Below are 27,590 nucleotides of genomic sequence, written 5' to 3' on the forward strand. Positions count from 1 at the left end.
TGGGTACATGGCAACCGACAACAGATGTATGGCACATGCGGTAGCACTCAGTTTAGTGGCGGCGGTAGCGTACAACAGTTTACGGCATTGTCAGGCATAGTAGGCTAGTGGTGCTGCTGTGGGACGTAGTGGTAGCAACAGCATAGCCAGGCGATTTAGGCGTGGTGTTAGAGAGCAATGGTTCAACCGATGGCACAGATGCGACTGGTACTATAGTGGTGGCTGGAGATGGCAGTAGGCAGTAGCTTAGATGGTGGCGGCGTAGCCAGGCATAGCAGGTGGTGCAGGCAGGCAATGAGGCGCATCGGCATATTTGTTTGCTTTTGTATTCATTGATGTATTGATCTTGGCTTGTGAGCCGGTGGATTGTCCTGAATAAATTTTTGAAAGGAGGCGGGGCCTGTTCCCTTCTTAGTGTGTGTGTACTATGCAAAGTTCCCTAAACCCTTCTCTCTCTCCCACTCTATATGTGGTGGAATTTATCCACGGCACGCCCCGCTGGCCTTACAGTTACTTTACACTTTGACAAAGTTTAGGCATCACCAAAGATTGAACATCATTTAGTTTCTATGGCAAAGCAAGGTCAACACTAATTCATAAGCATTAACACCCTTGTGGGGGGCAATGCTAACAAAAATAGAAGTGCATGTATTTTTAGTTTAATCCTTTTTTTTGTAATACGAAATTTTTATTTGTACCATGTCCTTACGGATGAGAGCTGGAAGTACGACTCGATCACGAGAGTTACCCAAAAAAACACACACACTAGTTTAACCCTGCTTATGCTATTTTGCCAAAAAAAAAGAAAAAGAAAAAGAACCCCGCTGTTGTCTCTTCGGTCCTTCACGTTCGCCTTCGCCTTCACCTCCCCTCCCTCTCCCGTTCTTCGCAGAAGAGGAGACCATGGCATGGAGAGTGGCTCTAGACTCTGTACCTACCCATTTGCTTAGCCGCAGGGAGAAAGTGGAACTGATTGCAATCATTAAGGTCAGAAAATATACGCAGAAGCAGATTTAGATGCATCCGTTGAAGGTCTAGATGCAGAAGATCTTGCTGTATTCTTTCGGAGCCTTTTGCAGAGTGTGCCCTCAACAGGTATGCTTTCATCTTTGCGACTGAACACATTCTTGCGATTTACCGTCTCCGCTGTTGCTGCTTTCCTTAAACTTTTTGGCCATCACAGATATAGGTTGGTTTCATAACCATCACCCTGGAGCTGTAATTTTTTGCAAACCCCATGAGTAGATCCTCATGTAATTGCAAGGTTGTCCTGAGGCGGGCTGCTTCAACTGTTAAGGCTCTTCAAACAGTGCTGTCCAGCCTGTTATCAGGATGACCAGCCAGTCTTAACATGATTTGGACCGAACTTACACGGATACAAGGTGTATACAGTCTGAAAAGTACCACGTTTAACGTCAGTTTCAAACCAACCATGATCTCTCTTTCATCCCACCTGCTAGAGGTAGATGTATGGTACAACTTAAATCGTTATTATGTATGGTACCTCAAAAACCTTGCATTTTTTTCACTTACACATACATACACATGCATATACATATACATATACATGCATGTACATACATAGATAAATGTTGTATGTGTGTGTGCGTGTAACCACACACACATACATATATCCTTTGGGGATTGAAACTTTGAAACTCGTTTGCAACAGCTTTATTCTCCTCATCATTAAAATATGTATGGATTACAAGCCTTTTAATGATTGTACCAAGCACTAGGTTCGACTACTTTTGAGATGGCATACTGTATGTGATGGCTACTTGCTTTGGATAGGCCTAACCATTGTCTTTTAAAAATTTGTGAACTCTGCGTTCTAGCTAGTTTGAGTTGATGATTTATAGTGTATTGTGTCAAGGCTGAAAATTGTGTTAAAATAGCTTGCAGAAGGTTGGGTGACTTTCAGCCTTGACAAATACCATGTAGGTAAGGCCAAAGTTAAACTCTGTGAGACCAGAGTGCTATGGTTATGCGTGTTTTCGTGTCAGAACTAGTTTTGTGGGTGTTTTTGAGGGCCATCTCCTTCTCCTAAAAGGACTCTTTATCGCTCAACTTGATGAGCAATGGGCACTCTTGGGGTTCGTCATGAATGGTGTCTCTGCTGCTGCTTGCTTCATGTCAAAACATCAACGAAGCATTGACGGTGAATATGGTTGGTGTTGGGTTGAGATGGTGACTCTGCAATGGTGAGGCGGTGGTTTGTTGACAGAGTAGAGTCCCCTGTGATGTGGCCATAGTGATCAAGTGCCTCCTATATGCTGTGATGGTGCATGCCTCTTGTGATGATCTCTTGAATCCTTTCTTGAGCATCTACCTCTTGTCGTAAAATGGGGCCTTGAAGGTACATTATGTGGGCTTGTTCGTTCTCAATCCTGGCGTTGAAGTTTGATATCTGCAATCTCAGCCTCGTGTATAATGCCTCCTCCAATAAGAACTTGGTGAAGAAACTCCACTTTTCGAGTTTCCCCGTGGTAAGCCGAACGTCCGTTCGGGACTCTAGTATGTCTCAGCACAAAAGATGACACCTATGTGTTAAAATTATGTGCATTCTAAATGGGAGTAGGGTCGATGGTCAATTTATTAGTAGGTCATAACTTATGTATCTAGTCTGCACTATGCATGATGGAGTTGATGGTTTATTGTCTCGTGGATGACTACCATGAGGTTATAAATTGCACTTTGAATTTGGGCATGTTTGTGGATTTATCTAGGTATATATATATATGTGTGTGTGTGTGTGTGTATAACTTATGTATGTCAGTAACTTGCCTAGCCCTATAAATAGGCCCTCCCCTCTCACTATTCTATCATCCATTCTTTCATGCATATGTCTTGCACCATCTGCATTACTATCACCATCGCTATCGATCAAAGCTACTTTGCCTTGAATCTCTGGTGCCCTCTCTCTCTCTCTCTCTCTCTCTCTTTTTTTTTGAAATATGTACTCTACTATTTACATTATCATCTCTGACTCATGGGTTATAGGTGAGTCATGATCCTCATACAATCTGCTTTAAGCTGATCATTTGTGATGCTGTAACAATCTTCCATCACTTTAATTCTAATAATGTTCCATGGAACAGTTACCTTGCAAAGCTGAACTTTTTCAAAGCACCAAAAGTTTCTAGCATTCCATATATAGAATAAGAACCACATCCTTATTGACTGCATACAGAACTGCAATGCAACAGTAGGCATAGGGCATAAACCAAAGGTTACTGAAAACTGTGTAATTTTAACAGGCATACACTGTTGAATGTGAGACAAAATCCATTGCCACCATTCTTTGACTGGTTTACAGTACCAAAATACATGTTTAATGTTTTCCATTTTCCCACAGAGGGCACATTTTCCATTGCCAATGTTTTTCTTGTGAAGCAACTCCCCAGTAGGCAGGGCACCTGCTAAGAGTCTCCAAACAAACACTTTGTGCTTATGTGAACAGGGTAAGCTCCATATTGATGATAATCTGGCAATCCACCAATCCTGAGATCTATGCATTCTCCACAATTTATTGCATCTTTCTGATATATTCTGTTGTGCCAAGAGAACCTGATAAAACTGTGAGGTTGTGGACTTCCACCAAGAAACTGCCTCCCCTGGAAGCTGCCAGTCTCTGAACCTTTCCCACAAATTGGTATTAGGTGGAATCTGCAGATTGAATGTGTATGTACATAGTTCATTCCAAGCAAGTCTGAAATTGCAGCCTAATCTGAACCTTCTCTTAGCTGTCAAGAATAAAACAAACTTGCCATCAGAATCAATTAGCTGCTTGATGTGCCTGACCCCTTTCTTGTACATTGTCAAAGCTTTCCTACCCAATTTATAACAGGGTGCCTTTTTAAACAAAAAACTCCAAAACACATTTTCATCCCCTAGTGAGTTCCCTGTGTATCTAACTCTGCCATCCCAAATCAGAAAGGAGCAGATGTGTTTCCATGAGTCAATAAAAAGTTGTGCAGTTTGACAACCTGTTTTCAAAGGTGCATGTGAAAAGAGTTTCTCCCAATCAGATAAATCCCAAGCCCCATGGAAATACACAACAGAATAGCCAATGATCTGCCACATGCATCTAGCCCATAAAGTATCTCTTGAAAACATGTGTTTAAGCATGGTTGCTCTTCTTGCATGAGCATGTGCAGCCAGATTTAGCACTCCCAGTCCCCCTCTCACTTTGGGTTGACAGATTATATCCCATTTGATGAATGCACAGGTTTTCCCCTTGTTCCCCCATAAGAACCTTTTGAATGCAGTTTCAAAAATACTCAAGTGTGAAGGTTTCCAGTTCAACAGAGGGATATAATAGAGCAGATAGGGAAGCAGGATAGATTGCACAATCCTCAATCTAACATGTAGAGGCCATTCATCACAGAACCATGAAGCAATTTTGGTCTGAACTTTGTCTGCCACCCAAGATGTGAGCTGTTTATTAGTCACATTGACTCCAATAGGATAGCCCAGATGTCTAAAAATGTGACCCTGATGCACTCTCTTACCAGCCCATATCAATGCATTAAAATTTTCTGCAGTAATATCAATTAAGTGAGATTTATGCAGATTCAGGTTCATTCCAGCAGCCAAAGAGAACAGAGATATATATTGCATGCATTTGATAATGTTCCTATTAGAAGCCTGTAGAAACAAGATGGTATCATCTGCAAATCCCAAGGCTAAGAGTTGCTCTCTGGTAAGTTGAAGCCCTTGAATATTGCCTGCAGCAGCTTGAGTTTCCAAAAAAGTAAAGAGGGGATGTGTGGCCACTGCAAAAAAAAGGGGACTCAAGGGGCATCCTTGTCTGACTGATCTGCTCATATAAACTGGAGGACTTAATCTGCCATTGATGAGAACCCTAGAATATGCTGCAGCCCCTAACAGATATATGCATCTGCTTATTTTCTTCCCAAAGCCCATCTTTTGAAGAACCTGTTCAATGAAATCCCAAGCAACTGTATCAAATGCTTTGGCATAATCTATCTGTAGCATAACCATGTTCTGAGCAGTTTTTTGAGCAAGTTCAATCCCCAGTTGCACTGACAGTATATTGTCCAATATGGACCTGCCCCCAATAAACCCAGATTGGTTTTTGTGTACATGTTTCCTCAACTGAGGAGCAATTCTGAGAGCAACAGATTTAGCCAGCACTTTATATAAGAGTCCCATCATAGTTATGGGCCTCCAGTGATGAAGTTGATTACAGAAGGTTTGCTTAGGCAGCAATTTGATTACCCCCTGCTTAAGATCTGGGTGCATATACTGTTGTGCCCAAATATCATTGATAAGAGAAACCACAGTTGGACCAAGTTCTTGCCAAAAACAGATCAGAAATTCTTTAGAGAGACCACAGTATCCAGGAGTCTTGTCTGCTCCCATTTTACTGAGAGCATAGAATACTTCATTAGCAGAAAAGGGGATCTCCATTCTCTGGGCATCACTTCCAGAAATGGAGGTGTCCACTGTTGCTAACAAAATATCAATAGCAGCTTGTCTTTCTACACATGTATCAGCAGGGGGGTTTAGGATTTTTTCAAAGTATGACACTGTTTCTTGCATAATGTACTGGCTATCTGTGCTCTCAGAACCATCCTCAGAGATGAGCATGTTGAACCCTTCCCTTCTATGTTTTGCTTGGAGTTTTTTGTAGAATGCCTTGCTAGTGTCATTGCAATCTGCAAGTTCTCTGATTCTGCATTTGTGTCTGGATTTAGAGACTTCCCTCTGAGCAATCTCAAGCAATGATCCTCTTATGTTTTCAATTTCCCTGCATACCTGAACAGTAACATGCCCTGTATGTACCAAGGATAGCAGAGGAACCAGTTTATTTTGTAGATTAACAAGTCTGACTCTTTGTTGCTGAGCATGCTGCTTGCCTACCTTTCTGATACACTGTTGCATACCCTTACAGATAGAGACCCATGCTTCCAGATGTGATAGATTCATTTCAAGCACTGCTTTAATCAGTTTTTTAACATCATTTTGAAAGGAGACAATATTTAATAAAGAGTTATTAACCATCAACCCTCTGTGATCACCAACTCGCTTAGTGAGTGCATCAGCATCAGAAAATTCCAATATGAGAGGAAAGTGATCAGACATAGCCATTTGAATTTGCACTTGCATCTTGCATTTGGCAGGGAGCCAAGAGTCCCTAATGAAATAGATTCTATCAAGCCTAGACCAAGACATGAGATGAGATTTAGAGTGAAAAGTATAGCCAGGGGAATTCTGGCCTGAGCTCCATGCATCTACAAGATGGTGTTCATTTGCAACCTGTAGCCAACTACTGCTTTCTTGAGAGGATATGATAGAATGCATAGAAGTAGTATCTTGACTGTTGAGCACCATGTTAAAATCTCCCCCCCATATACCTTGCTGCACAGGCACTGATTCAAGCCATGACCAGAGATCTGCCCTCTCTTGCCAATTGTTACTTGCATAAATATTTAGAATGTCTAATCTGCCCCATGGGCTGTCTACTAAGAAGACAGAAGCTCTGCCAGATCTGTGATCTGTGACCCATTGTGGGTTTAGAGAATTTTTAATGAGAGTTAGTACTCCAGAGTACTCTCCCATTTTACCTCCATAGAAACAAGAATAGCCTTTAAAGTGGAAAGTGGCTCCACCTCTAGAATGCATTTTATGCTCTTGGACAAACACAATGTCACTATCAGTTTGTAGAACCCATTTATTGAATATGCCTAGTCTAGTTGGGTCATTTAGACCTTTAACATTATATGAGGCAATCTTCATTACTGAGAATCAAGCACCACCTGAGTGGAATTCAATCCCTGAGAACTTTCCTCAGAATCTGTCATGTTAATTTCCAGATTATCTATATTTTTAGGATCCTGTATTTGCTTTTTAGCTGTATTACAAGCTTCCTCAAGGTGCAGCCAAAGTTTCAGGTGATGGCATCTCTTTAAGTAGATCAAAAACATTAGGACTAATATACCCAGATGATTGTTGCTTGGCTCTGAATGATTTCCTAGAAGCTACCAGCTGAAACCCTTCAGCATCAATGGCTCTTTTCCCTCTATCTCCACCTCTGATCCCAAGGAGAGGCCTGGATGATGAAGGTGCTGCATTGGTGTTTGTCTGGTTCCCTGCATTCCCTATTCCTTGTGTAGGTTTAAACAAGGGTCTTTGCACATTTCTGTTAGCAGCATTGTTAACACCTGGAGGTTGAGCATATGAAGGAGATATAGCATCTCCTCCAACAGGAATTGCAGACTGCCCTGTAGGTGCAGATGCTCTCTTGTCACCCCATGGGTGAGCTGAGGAAGATTTCCCAAATATCTGCTCTTTGGGAACTAAAATTTTGCTACCAGGGTAGGATGGGATAAGATTAGTTTGAGGTGATATGGTGGGACAATTTCTTGAGAAGTGCCCCACTTTATTGCAGTGGAAACAAGCCCCAATGAGATTTCCCCATTTGAGGTACAGCACAATACTTCCAATGAGAGGAATGTCCAACTCAATTGTAGCAGGAAAGGGCTTATCAGTATTCCATAACAAACAGGCTTTGTTCCTATTGGGGGAGTTTATGGTGGGAGAGTAAAGCACTTGACCTAAGGAGCCAGTTATCTCCTTAATACATGGCCACAGGTAAGAAGGCAAGTCAATGAATTCTACCCAAACAGGACTCTGTGACAACAATGCTTCTTTAATTTGTTTTATGGGTTGCCAGTCAAGAACATGGACAACTTCTCCAAATAAAATGACAGTAGGTTGAGATAGGAAAGCATCCCTGTTCTCATTCTTAGCAAAAAGCACTTCATAAAGACCTTGCCCATCATAGAAAATTTTATCTATGACAGGCATTCCAAATCCATTATCAATGGCTAATGCAATATCTTTTATTGGGGGTAATCTACTAGAGAATAGCATAACAACAGCCCGGGCTTTAAACACAGAGATTTGCTGCCATACAACATTAGTGTCCAAAACTACTTTATGTTCTCCTTTAATAGATTCATCAGGCGAAACAGAATTATGCAGTATGTCAGCCAAGACGGAGGTATTCAAAGCGGGAGACGAGTCAGATGTATTATTCAGAAGACTTTGAGCCTCTTCCCTAGGATTGACCCTAAAAGCTGAGGGCAATGAACCAGTAGAAGCCATAGCAATCAAGAGCTAGTGATTCTGAGTCCACTGACCTAAGATGTGTGCTGAGAAGATTTGGTGATGAAACAGAGAGGAGGCGTGGCAATCCCCGGCGACGAGCAGATCTTCATCGCGGCGTCGAGCAGATCTTCATCTTTTCTCTCTCTCTCTCTCTCTCTCTCTCTCTCTCTCTCTCTCTCTCTCTCTCTTGTTTGCTTCCACTTGTGATTAACTCTAACATGGTATCAAAGCACATGTATATCTTGCTGAAATAAGGGATTCTGAAATTCTGGTTTGTGTTTTAGGGTTTGTATGTCAAAACTAGGGTTTTGAGTTTTCGCACAAAATCAGCCCTAGCAAATCATTTTTAGACCTATTTTCACTTGCTCTAATGTGGTAGTAGATTGCCAGGTGTCACCAATTGGCCGACCATTTGGTCCATCTCCAGTTTTTTGTGTCTCGTTCACTTGAGGCCAGGCCGGTGTCTCATGTGAAGAGGCCAGTATTTTTGCTTGACATGGACGGGAGCCAGACTGGTGCCACTCATGTGTTAGCAGGAAGGTGTCGTATGGACGGGAGCCAGACTGGTGCCACCCGTGTATGACCTGGACTGTGTTCTATCCATGGGATTGTCACGCCATGGAAGAGCCAGTATTTGTGCCGTGTCTTGCCTATAGGACTGTCACACCATAGGGAGGCTCGTGCCTGGAACTGTGTCTTACCTATGGGACTGTCACTCCATAGGAAGACCAGGATTTATGTTTTACGTCGTGTCATTTTTGCATGTTTGAAACTGTTTTCGCATGACTTGTATTTTTGTGTGTGCCTGCTTGACGTGTCACTTACTGAGCGGGGACGCGTGTCACTGAGTCATGAAGTTTGCTCTGTCTTCTGACGAGTTTTGTTGTGTGTGAACAGGTGGTAAGTGTATTGCACATGTTGGTTTAATAGTTTATTCTCTAACCTTTCATTTTATAAGGTTATATGTTCACATTCACTTAAAAGTGGGCACCCACTTAGGAGCCAAGGTGGGGAACCACACTTCACTTGTGTGTGTGTGGGGTGGGTGCATGGCCACCTACCCATACCACCATGGAACTGGCCGCCCACATGCAAACGTGGGGAGCTAGCCAAATCAAATTGTTTTACTTCCCTTCCAACCTTTAAAAAAAGAAGCACCACGACCATCCTTCCACACATGATCGTGCGCCTCCTCCCTTCAGGTTGCGCCACCTTCACCTCGTCCACAGACGGCTGCGCATGCTTTAGCTGGTGGCTGTTTCCTTCCATCAGCGCATGCTTCTCCTCCCATTCAGGCGGTTGTTTCCTCTATGCTACAGGCTGCGTGAGGCTGCTCCTCCACGCCTCTTCCTCTACAGGCTGCAACTACGCGACTACAGCAACATAGAGGCGACTGCTCCTTTTGCCCTGCAAGCGGCTGTCGACTGTGTGCTACACCTCTGTCCAGCAGGCTGCGCCTGTCTACTGCAGGCGCCTACACCACCTCCTCTCCTGCAGGCGGCTGCGCAAGCTGCAGCCAGGCGTTACACCTCTCAACAAGGCGGCTGTCCATCTCATGCAGGCAGCACTCCAACTTCAATAGGCGGCTGTCCACTGCGTGTCCTCTCCCGCAAACTGTGCACTACAGGCCGCCGGCTGCAGGCTGCCATCCCTTCTCCAGTGTAGCCTGGCAACCATACAGGCTTTGTGTCACCTCCATACAGATTGCACTGCCTTCACAGCAGGCCCTTGTGTATCTATCTGATTCTATCTCAAGCGGCTGCTCCTCCTCCTTTGTAGACGGTTGTGCCTCCTTTACATAGGCGGCATCTCTTTTCTTCAGGAGGTAATACTTTTCCCAAAGCAACTACTCCTCTCGACATGCTGCTGTGTCTCGGTGTCCCTCTCAAGTAGCTGCACATAGACACCATGGGTATTGGACTTCCATCTGCCATCCACAAGTAAGTGAATTTAACAGATTTAAGTAGAGTACTTTGTGATAAATCTGATAAGGGATTCTCTCCACGTCAACACCCGTTCGGTGCCGGGTAGTCCAAGCTCTTGGTGAACCACGGTCCAAAGGTGCTGAGATCGGGAGAGCCAGGCGTTAGTACGGGAGTGCCTGTTTGTGCGTGGTCCTGGAACACCAGTGGGGCGCTCTCCGTGGAGTCCAGTGAAGGCACAGGACCGTAGAGACTGGACCACTCAAGTGGTCGCTCTACTTCGAACATCTACTGCGAGCCTTTTTGTTTGGTACTGCATTCATTTGTACATGGACATCATCTGGTTCTTTGAACCCATGGAGCATTGTATTTGTTAAATACTCCCAATAAATATATCATATATTGAGGGGGAGGTCGGCCCGTTCCGGCCCCAGTGCTGGTGTCCATCTATCTCATTTCATTTCATTTCAATTTCAAGTTGTTATTAAGTTTTCCATTTCAAATTGTGATATTAAGTTGTGCTATTACGCGTGTGGGTGTCCAATGGAATCTATTCCCACTTGACGGGACCGGTTTCATTGGTATCAGAGCACACTTAACACAATGGACAGCCAAGGCAAACCTTTGGAAGTGCCTAATTCGAGGGGTCCATCAAGTGCCTCGCGTGGTTCTGATGCTCTAGTGAGGAAGGCACAAGCCCCTTGAAAGGGTTAATGATAGTGAATCAAAGGGTCAACTGTCTCGAGGAAAGACAGTCATGCTAGAAGAAGAGCCTGATGCAATGAGGGCTGAATTGGAACATATGAGAAAGCTTTTGCAGGCACAAGAGCAAGAGTTAAAATTTTTGCATGAAGATCCCCATGTGCAAAGTGCCATTGAAGCTAGGAAAGCTGATGCAATGGTAGATGTAACTTTTGAGTCCATGGCACGGGAAGTGGGCAAGAAGCCAAGGGAGTTGGCACTTGCCTACCTCCTCCGCAAAGGTGACATCAAAGAGGGGGACGATGGAGAGCTGAAATTCAGAAATCCACCTCGCTTGAAGCATGGAGATCCCGCATCTCAAAGGTTGAGGTCTTTTATGCAAAAAGAAGAGGTGACAGTCACCTCTCGACATGCATCTTCTCCACAAGACATAAAGCCTGACAGATATATGTATGCTAGTGCTCATGGAGGGCATGAAAGTCACATGCATTCAAGACATGTATCCCATGGTAAGGGTGACAGGTCTGCAACTAGAAGAGCTTTGCCCACTGAGTTGTCTCATGGAGAGACATTACCTTATGCAGGAAAGTCACATGCTTTTGATTCTCAAGTTCGTGGAGCACATGCCACCGTCCTCATGAAACTTCCATGAAGAAGACCATGAGCCTTATGCCAGAAAGCTCAAGGAATTTAAAGCAGGTGATAAATCTGTTAAGTTTGATGTCTTTCATGGAGAGCATGATGCTTCTAAAGTGTTAGCATTTGTGGCACAGTTTGACATTGCTTTTAGCGATGAGGACTTCACTGAGAAGTCAAAAGTACGCCATGCTAGCATGTTTTTGAAAGGGACCGCTGCTCATTGGTGGATCACTGAAAAGATCACCAAGGACCCCATTTGCACCTGGAAGGAATTTAAGGATAGATTCTATGCTCAGTTTTTGCCACCAAATGCGGAGCAAACTCTCACCCAAAAGCGGGACAGACTTGAGCAAAGAGATAACGAAAGCGTGCAACAGTATGTCAAGAAGTTCTGGAAAGTGTTGCTGGAGGTAACTCCTTTTATGCAAATCACTGAGGATGAAAGAAAGAGGAAGTTTCGCTCTGGACTGCAACAACCAGCATATCGTTCGGGCATTGAATTGCACCCGAAACATACTTTGCAACAGCTCACAGCTTCTGCTCTTGCTACTGAGCAATTGGTGCTCGAAATTAAGCAGGATCAAGGCGGTTCAAAGGGGAAAGACAAGGCTATCCCAAATCTGCAAAAAGGTGGACAGCCACCTAAAAAGAACTTCCGGGAGACCCACAAGGGAGGTAGAGCTGAAAATACCGCATCTAAAGATCAGGGCCCAAAGAAGAACAAATTCGGCTTGACCCTGGAGCAAAGAGAGCAATATGCCAAGGAGGGAAAATGTTTTTCTTGTGGTAGCAAAGAGCACATGTTTCGAGAGTGCCCTGACCGCAAACCAAAGCACGGGACAAGCGGACCAAGGCTAATGTACATGCAGTTCCCGATGTGCAGTGAAACACTAAACATGATTCAAAAGAGCGAATGGTACGCAAGGCTTGGGGTCAAATCAAGGATCAGCCCGCCCTATTCATGTTTGATGACTGTGCAACCGATAACTTCATCTCTATGCAAACGGCAGCTGCATTGGGTATTGAGGTTGAGAACATGAGACCTCAGATTGAAGCCGAAGCTGCATTTGTTGGTAAAGAGGTGCAAGTTACTCCATTGATAGGGAAGTTGCGCATACATATCCAGGGCTACCTTGATAATGAACATTTCCTAGTTGCACCGTTAAATGGATGTGATGTATTGTTGGGCAAGCCATGGCATCATAGGCTTGAGCCCCGCAAAGAGTACAAGACCATTATGATTTCTTTTATGCATAAAGGCCGCATGCAAAGAAGGGGATTCCATCCCACTTGTATTGTTCAAAAGAAGGACGGATCATTCCGCATGTGCGTGGACTAAAGAGCTTTAAACAAGCTTACCATCAAGAACAGATTCCCAATTCCGCGAATTGATGATATTTTGGATAAGCTTGATGGCTCGGCTTGTTTTAGCCGACTTGATTTGAAAAGTGGTTATTACCAAATACGAGTGGTGCCACAAGATGTCCATAAAACTGCATTCAGGACAGCCTTTGGATTATATGAATTTTTGGTAATGCCATTTGGTCTCACCAATGCTCCTGCCACGTTTAATCGTATGATGGATAGGATATTTCGATCCCATCTCAAATTCACAGGAGTATTCTTTGATGATATCTTGGTTTTCTCCAAGAATGAGCAGGAACACAGAACTCATTTGGTTACAGTGTTCGAAGAGTTGCGGAAGCATAAACTTTTCATTAATGCCAAGAAAAGTGAGTTTTTCCTTTCAGAGATTCATTATTTGGGACATATTGTATCCAAGGATGGAGTTACAATGGATCCTGCAAAGATAGAGATCATTCGGAATTGGCCAGAATTGCAAAACGTACATCAAGTACGTAGTTTTCTGGGATTATGTTTGTATTATAGGCGTTTCATAAGGCATTTTGCTATGATAGCCACCCCTCTACATGATCTCACAAAGAAGAAAACCACTTTCAAATGGACTTCAAAAGAACAGGAATGTTTTGAGACTGTTTATGGGCTGTTTTTGTTTGGCTGCAAATTCAGCTTTGTACTTGGGTTATTGGCTGCAAGTACAGGTCACTTGGTTATGTTTCTTGGCATGGGAGTGAAGCAAGCTCGCATGGCTGCGTGCTCATGGGGCAGATTGTTTTCTTCCTGCTAGAAAGGAACAGAGGGACCTATAGTTATGGGCATCTCTATGTTTCCAAATGTTTCATGAGGGAACAGGTAACTAGATGTATGTCGTTGTTGGCACTGTTGTTGAATGGTGCCATGAATGGTTCTGTATGGAAACATGACAGAAGTTTCAAAGGGAAACAGGCCTAAGGGTTTCATGTGGAAACATGTTGTAGGTTTCTCGAGGAAACATGTTTTTGGGTTTCTCCAAGAGTTAGGTCACATGCAGGCAGAAGGTACAGGAATGGACATGTTTGGTACAGCCTTGCTACTGATTGGGCAGGGGACAGGGAATCCATGACAGAGATGGATAGTACCCTTGGAAGGTAGAGAAGGTTGGTACAGGTGGGTCAACTGTATGGTATGCTGTGCTGTGATACGAGTTCTCTTTTGAGAGACAGTTTGGGAGTCTGTGTTGTGATGCAGAAGCACTGGATGTGTCAGGGTGTGATGCTGTTCATAGTGTGAGAGGCTATGGATGGTTGTGGCAGCCCTGATCATAGGAGAAAGCTTCTGTATGCAGACTCATTGTGAGAGTCTTTTGATGTGAACAATGGCTGGACTTGTTTGTGGATGCCGAGTGGACAAGAAGCCATGATGCAGGTTCTTTGCAGGCTTCAGGGGTTCTACTGTGACGGCTGAGTTCCCAGCCTTATCGTAATCAAAGCTCTTATAATCAATTAAAGAAATACCGCAAGGGGCGCCACTGCGTTTTGGGGCCAATTGGTGTCCGTGTGCTGTTTGCAGGAGCACTCTAGCTCCCCTTGTTTGTTTTCCTTTTCTAGGTCCTCAATGGTGTTGAAGTGTTTTATGTGCGAGTGTTTGTTTCACCGCCCGTTAGGCCGGTTTACAAGGTTCCGTTGCCGGGACAATCGCCAACTTTCCTAAGGGGGCGAGCTCGTGGTTGTCTCATGAGAGTCACATCAAAAGCTTCAACATGTGGAAAGTGAAAAGGAAGTTCAGGAGGCAGTGCAGGGTTGTGTGTCTTTGCCTATAAAGAGCAAGAGTTGAAGATGAAGCTCAGGAGAAAAGACACCAAGGACAAGAAGTAGTCGGCCAGGAACAAGAAGCAGTTGAAGTGTTATGGTGCAAAACATTCGACAGTTTGTCACCGGTTGTATCTTCATAGAGGCTTCATGGGTTCGGAAGACAGTTTCTTTCTATGTTTAGCAGTGGTGATCTACTATGCTTCATTGAGGACTTGTGCTTACCACTTGGGTGGAGTGCAAGCAGGTTTTGGGTGCCTGAGGATGTATCAGATGAGGCTCAGACGGAAGCGGAGGAACTTGACGAGGTTCTTATTCCTGAGCAGATACTGGCACATAAGGAAAGAAAGGTACAAGGTAAAGTTTCCCGTTGCTATCCTGTGAAGTTCAAGAGCTGTTCACTGATGGATGCGAAGTGGATGGAGGAGGTTCACTGATGGATGCGAAGTGGATGGAGGAGGGTGACTTAGCAGATTCACCTCAGGATTTGCAGCTTTATCTTGATGCCTTTGAGTTGGAGTCGACTCTTGTTACGGCTCATTCAGGTTCAGCAGAGCATAGGTCTAGAGCATTGCCTGATGCTCAAGAGGGGGGTAGCACCTCCGCTCCTTTGTTACAGACAGGCTCAGTTGTCATCTAGGAGTCGCTTGGTGACATCTTAGTATTCACCCGAAGGTACTGAGGCTGACAGTACATCTGCTTATGGGACTTCTATGATCTTGTGTTCTAGACACATGAGATGGTAAAGTTGGGTATGGTTCACAGTCGGCTGCACCTTGAACTATAACTGCAACTATGGATAACTCTATGGAGGGCATAAGTCTTGCGAGCAGTCCTAGAGTTGGTTTGGTTCATATATGGATTGAACTCTATTTGTGCATGTATGCATACAGTTTTTGTGGTATTATTGTATTCTGGTGCCATTGGATCCTGGTACCACTGAGAATACATTGGGTAATACTTAGGATTGTGACGTGTGCTGCATGTATATTTGTATGATACATCAAGTGCTTTATTATGTTCATGGATGCACCACTGCGTGTGACTCCTGCGAGATGGCCATGAGACATATGTGGGAAGTACTTAGTGGATGTAGTGTTTGGATGCATTGAGTGCTTTTATATGCTCATGTTGTACCCTCAGTCGTGGGTCCTGCGGGATGCCCATTGGCGTAAGGCTTGCGAGCAGCCCTTAAACTGTTACTTTAGAGTAGGTAGAGCAACTTGAGGAGCATATTGTTTGCGAATGCATATGTGTGTCATGCATGTGTGCCATATGTAGAATGATGCATGGTTTTGTTTTTGGGGATGATTGTATTATCACCCAGATGCATTGGAGGGCCATTGTTTTTGCCATATGGGGAGTCTTTGCTCATAAGATGCCTTACTATGCCATTGAGTGCAATCGAGGACGCTTGCTATTTTTCAAGAGGGGGGTATGTCACGACCCTGTGTTTTTCTCTGGACAGTATGCAGGTGTGCACGGGGACATGGTGGACAGTGTGAATGGCATCAGATTGGAGTTAAAAAGTAAACCCATGTGTGGACAACCCCAAGTGTGAAGGGGGCAAAGAGACATTAATTAAAAAGGTTTTATAACCTTTGGTGGTCAAAAGTTAATGTTATAAAGGTTTTAAAACCTTGGGAGCCCCCTAAGTAAAATATAGAGGCTACTCCACTTTTGGAGGCCCACGTCTCTCTATTCTCTCTCTCTCTTGCTTTTGGGGAGGTGTGCAAGGGAGCTGCGTGGAAGAGAAGAAAACATGGTCGTCAGACTGCATATGTGGGCTGCTGGTTTTTGGCTGCGCACAAAAGAGCCCGTGTGGATCTGTACGACTGCAGTACAGTGTACGGCTGCTGCAGGTTTAGGCGATGGCTGTGGTGCAGGTGCAGACCAGAACAAACTGATGCAGGCGCAGATCTGTCCAGCAGGTACACACGTGTGCAGCGTGTACTATTGCAGTCCTGTCCAGCAGGTACAGGTAGGGCAGTACAGTATCGTACAGCTGCAGGTGGCGCCTCATCTGGTACAGTCGGCGCATCACCAGGGTACTTTGGTACGGTTGCTGCAGGTGTTGACCTGTACGGACAGGTGCAGGCACATCGTACAGGCAGCAGTGTATCTCATAGGCGGCCAGGCGTGTGCTTTTAGGAGGACGGCGTGTTTTTGCAGAAAGGAGGGGCTGTTTTCCCTGGATTCTCAGGTGGCCAGGACTACAGAGGTGCACATGGTGCTCATCCTCCTTGCAACAGGAATGTTTTGAGACTGTTTATGGGCTGTTTTTGTTTGGCTGCAAATTCAGCTTTGTACTTGGGTTATTGGCTGCAAGTACAGGTCACTTGGTTATGTTTCTTGGCATGGGAGTGAAGCAAGCTCGCATGGCTGCGTGCTCATGGGGCAGATTGTTTTCTTCCTGCTAGAAAGGAACAGAGGGACCTACAGTTATGGGCATCTCTATGTTTCCGATGTTTCATGAGGGAACAGGTAACTAGATGTATGCCGTTGTTGGCACTGTTGTTGAATGGTGCCATGAATGGTTCTGTATGGAAACATGACAGAAGTTTCAAAGGGAAACAGGCCTAAGGGTTTCATGTGGAAACAGGTCGTAGGTTTCTCGAGGAAACATGTTTTTGGGTTTCTCCAGGAGTTAGGTCACATGCAGGCAGAAGGTACAGGAATGGACATGTTTGGTATAGCCTTGCTACTGATTGGGCAGGGGACAGGGAATCCATGACAGAGATGGATAGTACCCTTGGAAGGTAGAGAAGGTTGGTACAGGTGTGTCAACTGTATGGTATGCTGTGCTGTGATACGAGTTCTCTTTTGAGAGACAGTTTGGGAGTCTGTGTTGTGATGCAGAAGCACTGGATGTGTCAGGGTGTGATGCTGTTCATAGTGTGAGAGGCTATGGATGGTTGTGGCAGCCCTGATCATAGGAGAAAGCTTCTGTATGCAGACTCATTGTGAGAGAGTCTTTTGATGTGAACAATGGCTGGACTTGTTTGTGGATGCCGAGTGGACAAGAAGCCATGATGCAGGTTCTTTGTAGGCTTCAGGCGTTCTACTGTGACAGCTGAGTTCCCAGCCTTATTGTAATCAAAGCTCTTATAATCAATTAAAGAAATACCGCAAGGGGCGCCACTGCGTTTTGGGGCCAATTGGTGTCCGTGTGCTGTTTGCAGGAGCACTCTAGCTCCCCTTGTTTGTTTTCCTTTTCTAGGTCCTCAATGGTGTTGAAGTGTTTTATGTGCGAGTGTTTGTTTCACCGCCCGTCAGGTCGGTTTACATCGTGACTTGGATGTAGCCTTTGGTCAGGTACGGACAGCCATTGCAAGGTCACAAGATAAGCATAAAATGGTTGCTGACAAGCATAGAATAGACATGCAAGTCAAAGAAGGTGATTGGGTTTTGCTGAAATTTGAGAAAGCTAGGCTTCGGAAGAGGCCAGGACGAGAAGGATCATATCCTAAGCTTTCTCCTCGCTATTATGGACCCTTCAAGGTGATTTAGAAGATCAATGAAGTGTCATACAGGCTTGCTTTGCCTAGTCACTGGAAGATTCACAATGCATTTCATGTGAGTATATTTCGGAAATATGTGGGGCCAGATCCTGACGAGCCTGTCACAGAAGATCCGCCAGAGATTGATGAGCTTGAGGAGATCCTCCAGCCAGAACAGATTGTTTTTCACAAGGAGTGAAAGCTACCTGCAGGGAAGCTTTCCAGGCGATACCTTGTGAAGTTTAAAAATTATTTGCCTATTGATGCAAAATGGGTAAATGAGGACTATTTTGTTGACTACCCATAGTTGTTGCAGGCATATCTTGAGGCTTTTCAGTTGAGGACAACTCTTTAGAAGCTCGGGGGATGTCACCAATTGGCCGACCATTTGGTCCATCTCCAGTTTTTGTGTCTCGTTCACTTGAGGCTAGGCCGGTGTCTCATGTGAAGAGGCCAGTATTTTTGCTTGACATGGACGGGAGCTAGACTGGTGCCACCCGTGTGTTAGCAGGAAGGTGTCGTATGGACGGGAGCCAGACTGGTGCCACCCGTGTATGACCTGTGATGGGGAGAAACAGAATTAGGGTTAGAGTTCATTCATGGGAGACATACACAGAGAAGCAAGGGAGAGAGAGAGAGAGAGAGTTGTGGGGATAAGTCAACTCATCAATAGCATGAGTGTGTGACTCCCCTATCACACATGTATATTGCACTAGTACACATAGTGCACTTAGTACATTAAAAGTACTAAGTGTACTATGTACTATAACTTATGGGCTTGTACACACTATAAGGGTGGGCATAACGCCTTTACCCCAACAACCTCCCACTTAAAGGCAAAGTGCCCTTAAGTAAAGGAAAAGAAAAAATCAGCATGTACATGATAATATACAAGGCCATATCAAGGCTGAAAATGGCCTCATCCAATGCCCATCAAGTGTCTGCAATGAGCAAACCGCTCCGGAGGCAAACTCTTCGTCAACAGATCAGCCGGGTTGTCATCCGTATGAATCTTAACAAGCTGAATTTGCTTGTTCTCTATCACCTCTCTGATGAAGTGATACTTCACATCCACATGCTTCGTCTTTGCATGAAAGACAGGGTTCTTTGCCAACTGGATGGCACTCTGACTGTCACAATGCAACAATGGAATATCCCCTGTATAACCCAAATCAACCACTAACCGAGATAGCCATAATGCCTCCTTGCAAGCCTCTGTGGCTGCAATATACTCGGCTTCTGTAGTAGATAAGGCTGTGCACTTCTGCATCCTGGATATCCATGACACAGCACCTCCTGTGAATATAAACACATAACCGGTAGTAGACTTCCGGTTATCTGGATGACCGGCATAATCCGAATCCGTGTAACCATGCACTAATGCATCCTGTTTGCCAAAGCAAATGCACAAATCCTGTGTGCCCTTCAGGTATCTCATGACACCTTTCACTGCTTCCCAATGCTTCTTGCCAGGGTTGGCCATGTATCTAGAAACCACTCCCACTGCAAATGCAATGTCCGGCCTAGTAGCAACCATGGCATACATGAGACTGCCACAAGCTGAAGCATACGGAATCTTGGCCATATCAGCCCTGTCTCTATCTGACTGTGGGCTGTCCATAGCACTGAGTTTCACATATGGAGGCAAAGGAGTAGTAGCTTTCTTCCCCCCGTCCATATTGAACCTCTGCAAGACTTTGCCAATGTATTCCTTCTGAGACAAATACAACACATGCTGATTTCTGTCCCGAAGTATCCGCATACCCAAGATGTGATTTGCATCACCCAGATCCTTCATATCAAAGGTCTCATGCAGCCTCTTCTTCAAGGCATCCATCTCTTTACGAGATTTCCCGGCAATCAACATATCATCAACATACAAGATGAGAATCAATAGACTGCCATCCAAAGCTTTTTTGGTGTACAAGCAGTGATCTATGTCACTTCTCCTGAATTTCTGTGATTTCATGAATGTATCAAATTTATGATACCATTCTCTTGGTGCCTGTTTGAGCCCATAAAGACTCTTTTTCAGCTTGCATACAAGCTTCTCCTTTCCACTTACTGCATAACCCTCTGGTTGCTGCATATATATCTCCTCATGGAGATCACCGTGAAGAAAAGCAGTCTTCACATCCATCTGAATCAAGTCCAGATCATCATGCGCAACCAAAGCCAACACAGCTCTAAGTGTGGTCATTTTGACCACTGGAGAGAAGATCTCCTCAAAGTCCACACCATATTCCTGCTTGAAGCCCTTAGCCACTAACCTGGCTTTGTATCTTGGCTTTGCATCTGGTGCAACTTTGAGCCTGTATACCCACTTGCATGGCAAAACCTTCTTGCCTGCAGGCAAATGCACCAACTTCCATGTTTCATTTTTATGCAGAGAATCCATCTCTGACTTCATGGCACGCTCCCAAAGAGCCTTGTCTGCCCTCTGTAAAGCCTCCTTATAACATGAGGGCTCCCCACAGTCAGTAAGCATCAAATAGTCAACCCCTGGAACAAACCTGTCAGGGGCTCTGGAGGGTCTAGTGGACCTCCGTACCCAATGACCATCATTTGCAGGTTGCTGTCCAGCCTGCATATCACCCATTGGTGGCTCCTGTTCCATGCCATAAGGCTGAAATATCATGCCCGGTATCTCCTCCAACTGTGGTATATCCATAGGGATATCTTCTGCCATATCTGGCTGTCCATTTGGACCATTTTCAGCACCATTTAAGGGCTGGTTTTCCTGCTGTAATGGCTGATTTACAGCCCTTTGTTGTTGTCCATGATGTCCATCATCATCAAAGATGACTCTGCCAGGCTCCTGTTGCCTTGCAGGCTCCTTATACATGCATGTTTCATCAAAAATGACATCATTGCTGCGTATGATCTTTCTATTTATGGGATCCCAAAGTCTATACCCCATTTCACCTCTGTCACCATATCCTAGGAATATGCATTTTTGAGACTTAGGATCAAGTTTGGTGCGCATTTCCCTGCGTATGTGCACGTACGCAACGCAACCAAACACTCTCAAGTGCTTGTATGACGGAGGCTTCCCTGTCCATACCTCTTCTGGCACTTTCCCACCAAGCCTCGTGTTAGGTGACCTATTTATAAGGTGAACGGCTGTCATAACAGCTTCAGCCCAAAAACCATGAGGTAATGCAGCATGTGACAACATAGAACGGACCTTCTCTTGTATGGTCCTGTTCGTCCTCTCTGCTGTCCCGTTTTGTGGAGGATCATAAGAAGTAGAGAGCTCCCTCTTGATGCCTTTAGCATCACAAAAGTCCTGAAACTGTTTGGACATGTACTCTCCACGAGGATAAACCCACACCTTGCGTGTGGCATCATCTATAAAAGACACAAAATATTTTGCCCCTCCCAAAGAAAGCTGAGGCATCTCACATACATCTGTATGCACAAGCTCTAACTGAGCATCTTTCTGTCCAAGAGCTTTCTTGTGGGGGCACTGTAGTTGCCTACCATATATACAATGCTCACAAAACTGAAAACTTGAAAACTTTAGAGAAGGCAAGTAACCCAAACGAGACAATTGCTCCATTCCTTTGACACTCATGTGTCCCAACCGGCTATGCCACATAGAGATTTCCGGCAGCTCGGTTGCATTTACATTAGCATGGTGACAAACACCTGCATGCATGAAGTAAAGAGTGTCCACCTTAGAGCCTCTGGCAACAACCAGTGAGCCCTTACTAATTTTCCACTTTCCACTACCAAATGTGGTAACATAATCAGCATCATCAAGCTGTCCGGTAGAAAGCAGATTCTTTTTGATCTCAGGCACATGCCTGACATCATGGAGCATAAGCTGTGAGCCATCTGAAAATACAAGCCTCACATCACCTCTGCCAAGAATTTTGCATGCATGGTTATCACCCAAATAAACCACTCCTTCATTGCCAGCAGTGTACCTGACAAACAAGTCTCTGCAACCTGTGACATGAAAGGAGGCACCTGAATCAATGATCCATGAGTGCATACCATGACCACCTGTAAGAAGTGAATGGGCATCAAGTGAAGACGTAAAGAGGACCTCATCCTCACTGCCACCTGCATGTGACACATTGATTTCTTCAATCTTGACTCCACTTTTGCCCTTCGACTTTACATCTTTGGCTTCATCTTTCTCTTTGTCTTTGCCTTTTCCCTTTTCCTTTTGATCATTTTTCCATTTGTAGCATTGCTTTTTAATGTGTCCCTTCTTGCCACAATAATGGCATTCCAAATCCTTTTTGGAGCGAGACTTGCTCCTTCCCCTTTCTTGGCTTTTACCCCTTTGCTGGGATCTCCCACGTGCATTCATTGCATTGGACTTTCCAACAGAGTTGTTTTTCCTGTTCATCTCTTCTTGAAGAAGAGCACCCTTAACATCTGCATATGACAGCATAGCATTCGAATTGCTAGTGGCTGTCCTGAATGTGTCCCAACTCTCTGGCAAAGTGCATAACAAAAAAGTGGCTTTGAACTCATCGTCCATTGCCAACTTTTGATTAATGACCTGGCTGACAATACCATTAAACTCATTTAAATGGGCTGTCATAGAAGCCCCTTCCTTCATCTGAAGACCTATGAGTTTCTTCAACCAATACACTTTGCTTGAGGCACTTTGTTGGGCATACAAGTCCTGCAATCTCTGCCACATTCCCCAAGCTGTCTTCTCTTCACGAATGCTGAAAAGTAATGAGTCTGACACAGACAACATGATAGTAGATCTTGCCAGCTCATCCATATCTTCCCACTCTTCAGCCGTAAGAGAAGCGGGCATCACACCCCTTTCTTTGATAGGCTTGTGTTGCTTTTTCTGGAGCAACACATTGTAGCACTGGGTTTGCCAAATATCATAATTATGCGAGCCTTCAAGCTTCTTGATGTGAAGCAATGAAGAGCTCTCACCTGTGGTTGCCATAGCAAAATGCAACCTGTCAATGCCTGACTCCCTGCAAAATGTGCAATCACTGCACCAAAAGCACACAAAGTGCTCACAGTTTTTTTCTCCCAAGCTTTATCTCCCACTGCGGAAGCACAAATGCAACTTTTCTCCCACTTTATGTGATGAAAACACCAAAATCTGGTTGCTGCAGATTTTGGACAGCACCTTAAATGTGCTCTTTTGCTTTTCCAAAGTACTGTACAGCAGTACCAAGTGCTCACCAATGATGTATCAAACCTGTACCGGCAAGTTCAGCAGCTGAAATTGAACCTTTTGGTCACTCAAAACAGTGTACAGCCATGCCAAAACATGCACAGAGCTGTGCCAAATCTGTACCAGCAGGTACAATAGCAATAAATGCTCTCCTGGCTGTCCAAATGAGTGAAAATCAGATTTTTACAGTCCCGTACACTGCATACAACAGTCCCGAACAGAAATTGGGCAAAAGCCCCTTGACTGCAAGCTGATTTTTGAGGATTCAAGGCATAAATGTCTTGCCTGCTGCTTTGCCAAGCTCAACAAGCATACAAACTTGAAAAGCCCCTTGATTTAAGATCAATTTCTGATCATACATGGTACATTGACACACATGAAGACATCCAGAGTGTTCACGATGCTTCCGCCTGGCCACATATACATCAAATACATGAAAGCCCCTTGATTTACAGGCACATTGAGTGCTTGTAAGGCATCAACACATTATCCACAGCATCAAATGCGATTGCCTGCATGCAAATCAACCAAATCGGCACAAAAGCCCCTTGATTTGCACTGCAATTTGCTGCAATTTTGCCCAAATGTGCGATTTTTCACATCATACAGCATGTATGAGTGCTTAATTGCACAATTACATCAAAAGCCCCAAATTTCGACATCCAATTTCCTGCAAATTGATCCTGATTTGACCAATTTTGTGCAAATTTATCCTGATTGTGACCAATGTCACCCAATTTTGCCAATTTTGCTCAAAAATTGAGCAATTGGGCACCTGTACCTGCTCAATTGATTTAATTGATAAGAAATTCGCAAAAATTAAAGGCAAGTACCTATGAAATTCTGAATTTCTCTGATTTGCAGGTTGATTTCTGTTGCAGGAGAGGGGGGGCGTGATGAATATGCTGGTGCTGTATTGATGCAGATGCTGATGATCCTGCAGCTGTGCAGGTAGGGAGGATGGCTGGGTGACAAACTCCTGGTTTCACCTCTTCTGCAGAGCCTCAAGAGATTCCAATCGAAGAATGCACACGGTTCACCTTCAATCGAAGGAGTGGCGGGGTATCGAAACGAGAAGGGTGAAGCGGACGATGAAGCCGGCAATGTTCGCCTAGCGCCAGCCTTCGCATATGTTTCGCCTGTTTCTTCGCTCCACGCTGAAGTGCCTTAGCGACCACAGCCGAACGTGAATGGGAGACGCCTGGTTCAGTTGCCTACGTATTCGCCTTCGCTCAAGCCTGCTTTCGCCTAGCGCATCTACGCCCAGCGCTTGTTCGCTCAACGCCGGGCGCTTCAGATTCGCCCAGCGCTACACGCCTTTGTTGCAGTAGGCGCCTGACACGCCTTGTGGCCACCAACGCTACACGCTCACCGCACTGTCTCTGCCGGCTTGTGTCAAGTCGTCCTTCGCTTCACCCACAGCTGTACGACAGTTCTCACTGTCTTGCAGCGCATGTGCTCCTTGCTGAGCACCGAAAGCTCCAAGCAATCTCTTCTGCTCGTGCCAAGCTCAAGGCTCCATAGCCGAGCTTCTTCTTCTTCGCGATGAAGATGACCCGCACACCCGCACACCCGCTCTGATACCAGTTGATGGGGAGAAAACTGAATTAGGGTTAGAGTTCATTCATGGGAGACATACACAGAGAAGCAAGGGAGAGAGAGAGAGAGAGAGAGTTGTGGGGATAAGTCAACTCATCAATAGCATGAGTGTGTGACTCCCCTATCACACATGTATATTGCACTAGTACACATAGTGCACTTAGTACATTAAAAGTACTAAGTGTACTATGTACTATAACTTATGGGCTTGTACACACTATAAGGGTGGGCATAACGCCTTTACCCCAACAACCTGGACTGTGTTCTATCCATGGGGTTGTCACGCCATGGAAGAGCCAGTATTTGTGCCGTGTCTTGCCTATGGGACTGTCACACCATAGGGAGGCTCGTGCCTGGAACTGTGTCTTACCTATGGGACTGTCACTCCATAGGAAGACCAGGGCTGTGTTCCATACACATCAACAAAACCAATTACTCCAAGAAGAGACCTACTTATTTACGTCGTGCCATTTTTGTGCTCGACAGATATATTGTACTTGTTCCATGAACGGGAGATATGTCCATGATACTATTTGCACATGCACTCATGTTTTGCATGTTTGAAACTGTTTTCGCATGACTTGTATTTTTGTGTTTGCCTGCTTGACGTGTCACTTACTGAGCGGGGACGCCTGCCAGTGAGTCGTGAAGTTTGCTCTGTCTTCTGACGAGTTTTGTTGCGTGTGAACAGGTGGTAAGTGTATTGCACATGTTGGCTTAATAGTTTATTCTCTAACCTTTCATTTTATAAGGTTATATGTTCACATTCACTTAAGAGTGGGCACCCACTTAGGGACCAAGGTGGGGAGCCACACTTCACTTGTGTGTGTGTGGGGGTTGGAACTGGCCGCCCACATGCAAACGTGGGGAGCCAGCCAAATCAAATTGTTTTACTTCCCTTCCAACCTTTAAAAAAAGAAGCACCACGACCATCCTTCCACACACATGATCGTGCGCCAGGCGCCTCCTCCCTTATGGTTGCGCCACCTTCACCTCGTCCACAGACGGCTGCGCATGCTTTAGCTGGTGGCTATTTCCTTCCATCAGCGCATGCTTCTCCTCCCATTCAGGCGGTTGTTTCCTCTATGCTACAGGCTGCGTGAGGCTGCTCCTCCACGCCTCTTCCTCTACAGGCTGCAACTAGGCGACTACAGCAACACAGAGGCGGCTGCTCCTTTTGCCCTGCAAGCGGCTGTCGACTGTGTGCTACACCTCTGTCCAGCAGGCTGCGCCTGTCTACTGCAGGCGCCTACACCACCTCCTCTCCTGCAGGCGGCTGCGCAAGCTGCAGCCAGGCGTTACACCTCTCAACAAGGCGGCTGTCCATCTCATGCAGGCAGCGCTCCAACTTCAGCAGGCGGCTGTCCACTGCGTGTCCTCTCCCGCTAACTGTGCACTACAGGCCGGCGGCTGTCCATCACATGCAGGCAGCGCTCCAACTTCAGTAGGCGGCTGTCCACTGCGTGTCCTCTCCCGCAAACTGTGCACTACAGGCCGGCGGCTGCAAGCTGCCATCCCTTCTCCCTTGGCAACCATACAGGCTGTGTGTCACCTCCATACAGGTTGCACTGCCTTCACAGCAGGCCCTTGTGTATCTATCTCTAGCGGCTGCTCCTCTTCTCCTCTGTAGGCGGTTTTGCCTCCTTTACATAGGCGGCATCTCTTTTCTTCAGGAGGTAATACTTTTCCCAAAGCAACTACTCCTCTCGACATGCTGCTGTGTCTCGGTGTCCCTCTCAAGTAGCTGCACACAGACACCATGGGTATTGGACTTCCATCTGCCATCCACAAGTAAGTGAATTTTCAGATTTAAGTAAAGTACTTTGTGATAAATCTGATAAGGGATTCTCTCCACGTCAACACCCGTTTGGTGCCGGGTAGTCCAAGCTCTTGGAGAACCACGGTCCAAAGGTGCTGAGATAGGGAGAGCCAGGCGCTAGTACGGGAGTGCCTGTTTGTGCGTGGTTCTGGAACACCAGTGGGGCGCTCTCCGCGGAGTCCAGTGAAGGCACAGGACCGTAGAGACTAGACCACTCAAGTGGTCGCTCTACTTCGAACATCTACTTCGAGCCTTTTTGTTTGGTACTGTATTCATTTGTACATGGACATCATCTGGTTCTCTGAACCCATGGAGCATTGTATTTGTTAAATACTCCCAATAAATATATCATATATTGAGGGGGGGGGTCGGCCCGTTCCGGCCCCAGTGCTGGTGTCCATCTATCTCATTTTATTTCATTTCAATTTCAAGTTGTTATTAAGTTGTCTATTTCAAATTGTGATATTAAGTTGTGCTATTACGCGTGTGGGTGTCCAACGGAGTCTATTCCCACTTGACGGGATCGGTTTCACCAGGTCTTGGCTGCTGGCTTTCCACACATAGGCGACCCTCTTCCCCTCCCTTTGGTGTGTTTTTGGAGCTCCAATTGCATTAGCATTTCCTGCTGTGACATCATTTTTGTGTCTACGATTTTCTACATGGAGTTGCATTTTTTGCTCGTGAAGCTCTTCTTCATCAACATTTTTGCTCTTCGAGGCTTTCTGCATCAGCGTTTTGCTTGTGGGCTGCTGTTGCGGTTGTGCTTGGTCCTGAGCAACTAGAAGCAAGTTTTGAGTGGTTGCATTTTTGGGTTTTCAGCCATAGATTGTGGTGAACATGCTGTTTTTTTTTGTTTGGAGAACATTTGAAGGTGTTTTTTTCCTCGTGTGTGGAGATGCCCGACAAGGAGCTCTTGCAGTGCTCCTTCTTCGCCGGCTTCTTTTCCCATGTGTTTAG

The 27,590-nt window shown here is 45.3% G+C and overlaps 2 protein-coding genes across 2 annotated transcripts in view; both read left to right on the forward strand.

The window, feature by feature from the left end:
- The first annotated feature begins 228 nt into the window (after positions 1 to 228).
- The window catches only part of LOC147614982 (uncharacterized), a 72,181-nt gene continuing 44,819 nt past the window's right edge, over positions 229 to 27,590 (forward strand). Inside the window, exons 1-2 of the mRNA XM_086780013.1 lie at positions 229 to 315; positions 993 to 1,095. Coding sequence (XP_086636139.1) covers positions 229 to 315; positions 993 to 1,095 — 190 coding nt within the window. The remainder of the gene's footprint in view (positions 316 to 992; positions 1,096 to 27,590) is intronic.
- On the forward strand, positions 13,855 to 17,226 carry LOC147614983 (uncharacterized). Its single transcript, XM_086780269.1, has 2 exons — positions 13,855 to 14,947; positions 14,980 to 17,226. Exons 1-2 carry the CDS (start codon positions 14,728 to 14,730, stop codon positions 15,189 to 15,191), a joined length of 432 nt encoding a protein of 143 aa, XP_086636395.1. The 5' UTR covers positions 13,855 to 14,727; the 3' UTR covers positions 15,192 to 17,226.

The sequence above is a fragment of the Cibotium barometz genome, chromosome 41, assembly GCF_041138505.1.
Source record: "Cibotium barometz isolate CiBa-2024 chromosome 41, ASM4113850v1, whole genome shotgun sequence".
Classification (NCBI taxonomy): domain Eukaryota; kingdom Viridiplantae; phylum Streptophyta; class Polypodiopsida; order Cyatheales; family Cibotiaceae; genus Cibotium; species Cibotium barometz.

Bases quoted from the DNA above. Each gene is read 5' to 3' on its own strand.
- LOC147614983 (XM_086780269.1), top strand. From the start codon at position 14,728: ATGTTTAGCAGTGGTGATCTACTATGCTTCATTGAGGACTTGTGCTTA. The intron at 14,948-14,979 runs GTTCACTGATGG...TGGATGGAGGAG, and splicing joins TCCTGTGAAGTTCAAGAGCT to GTTCACTGATGGATGCGAAG.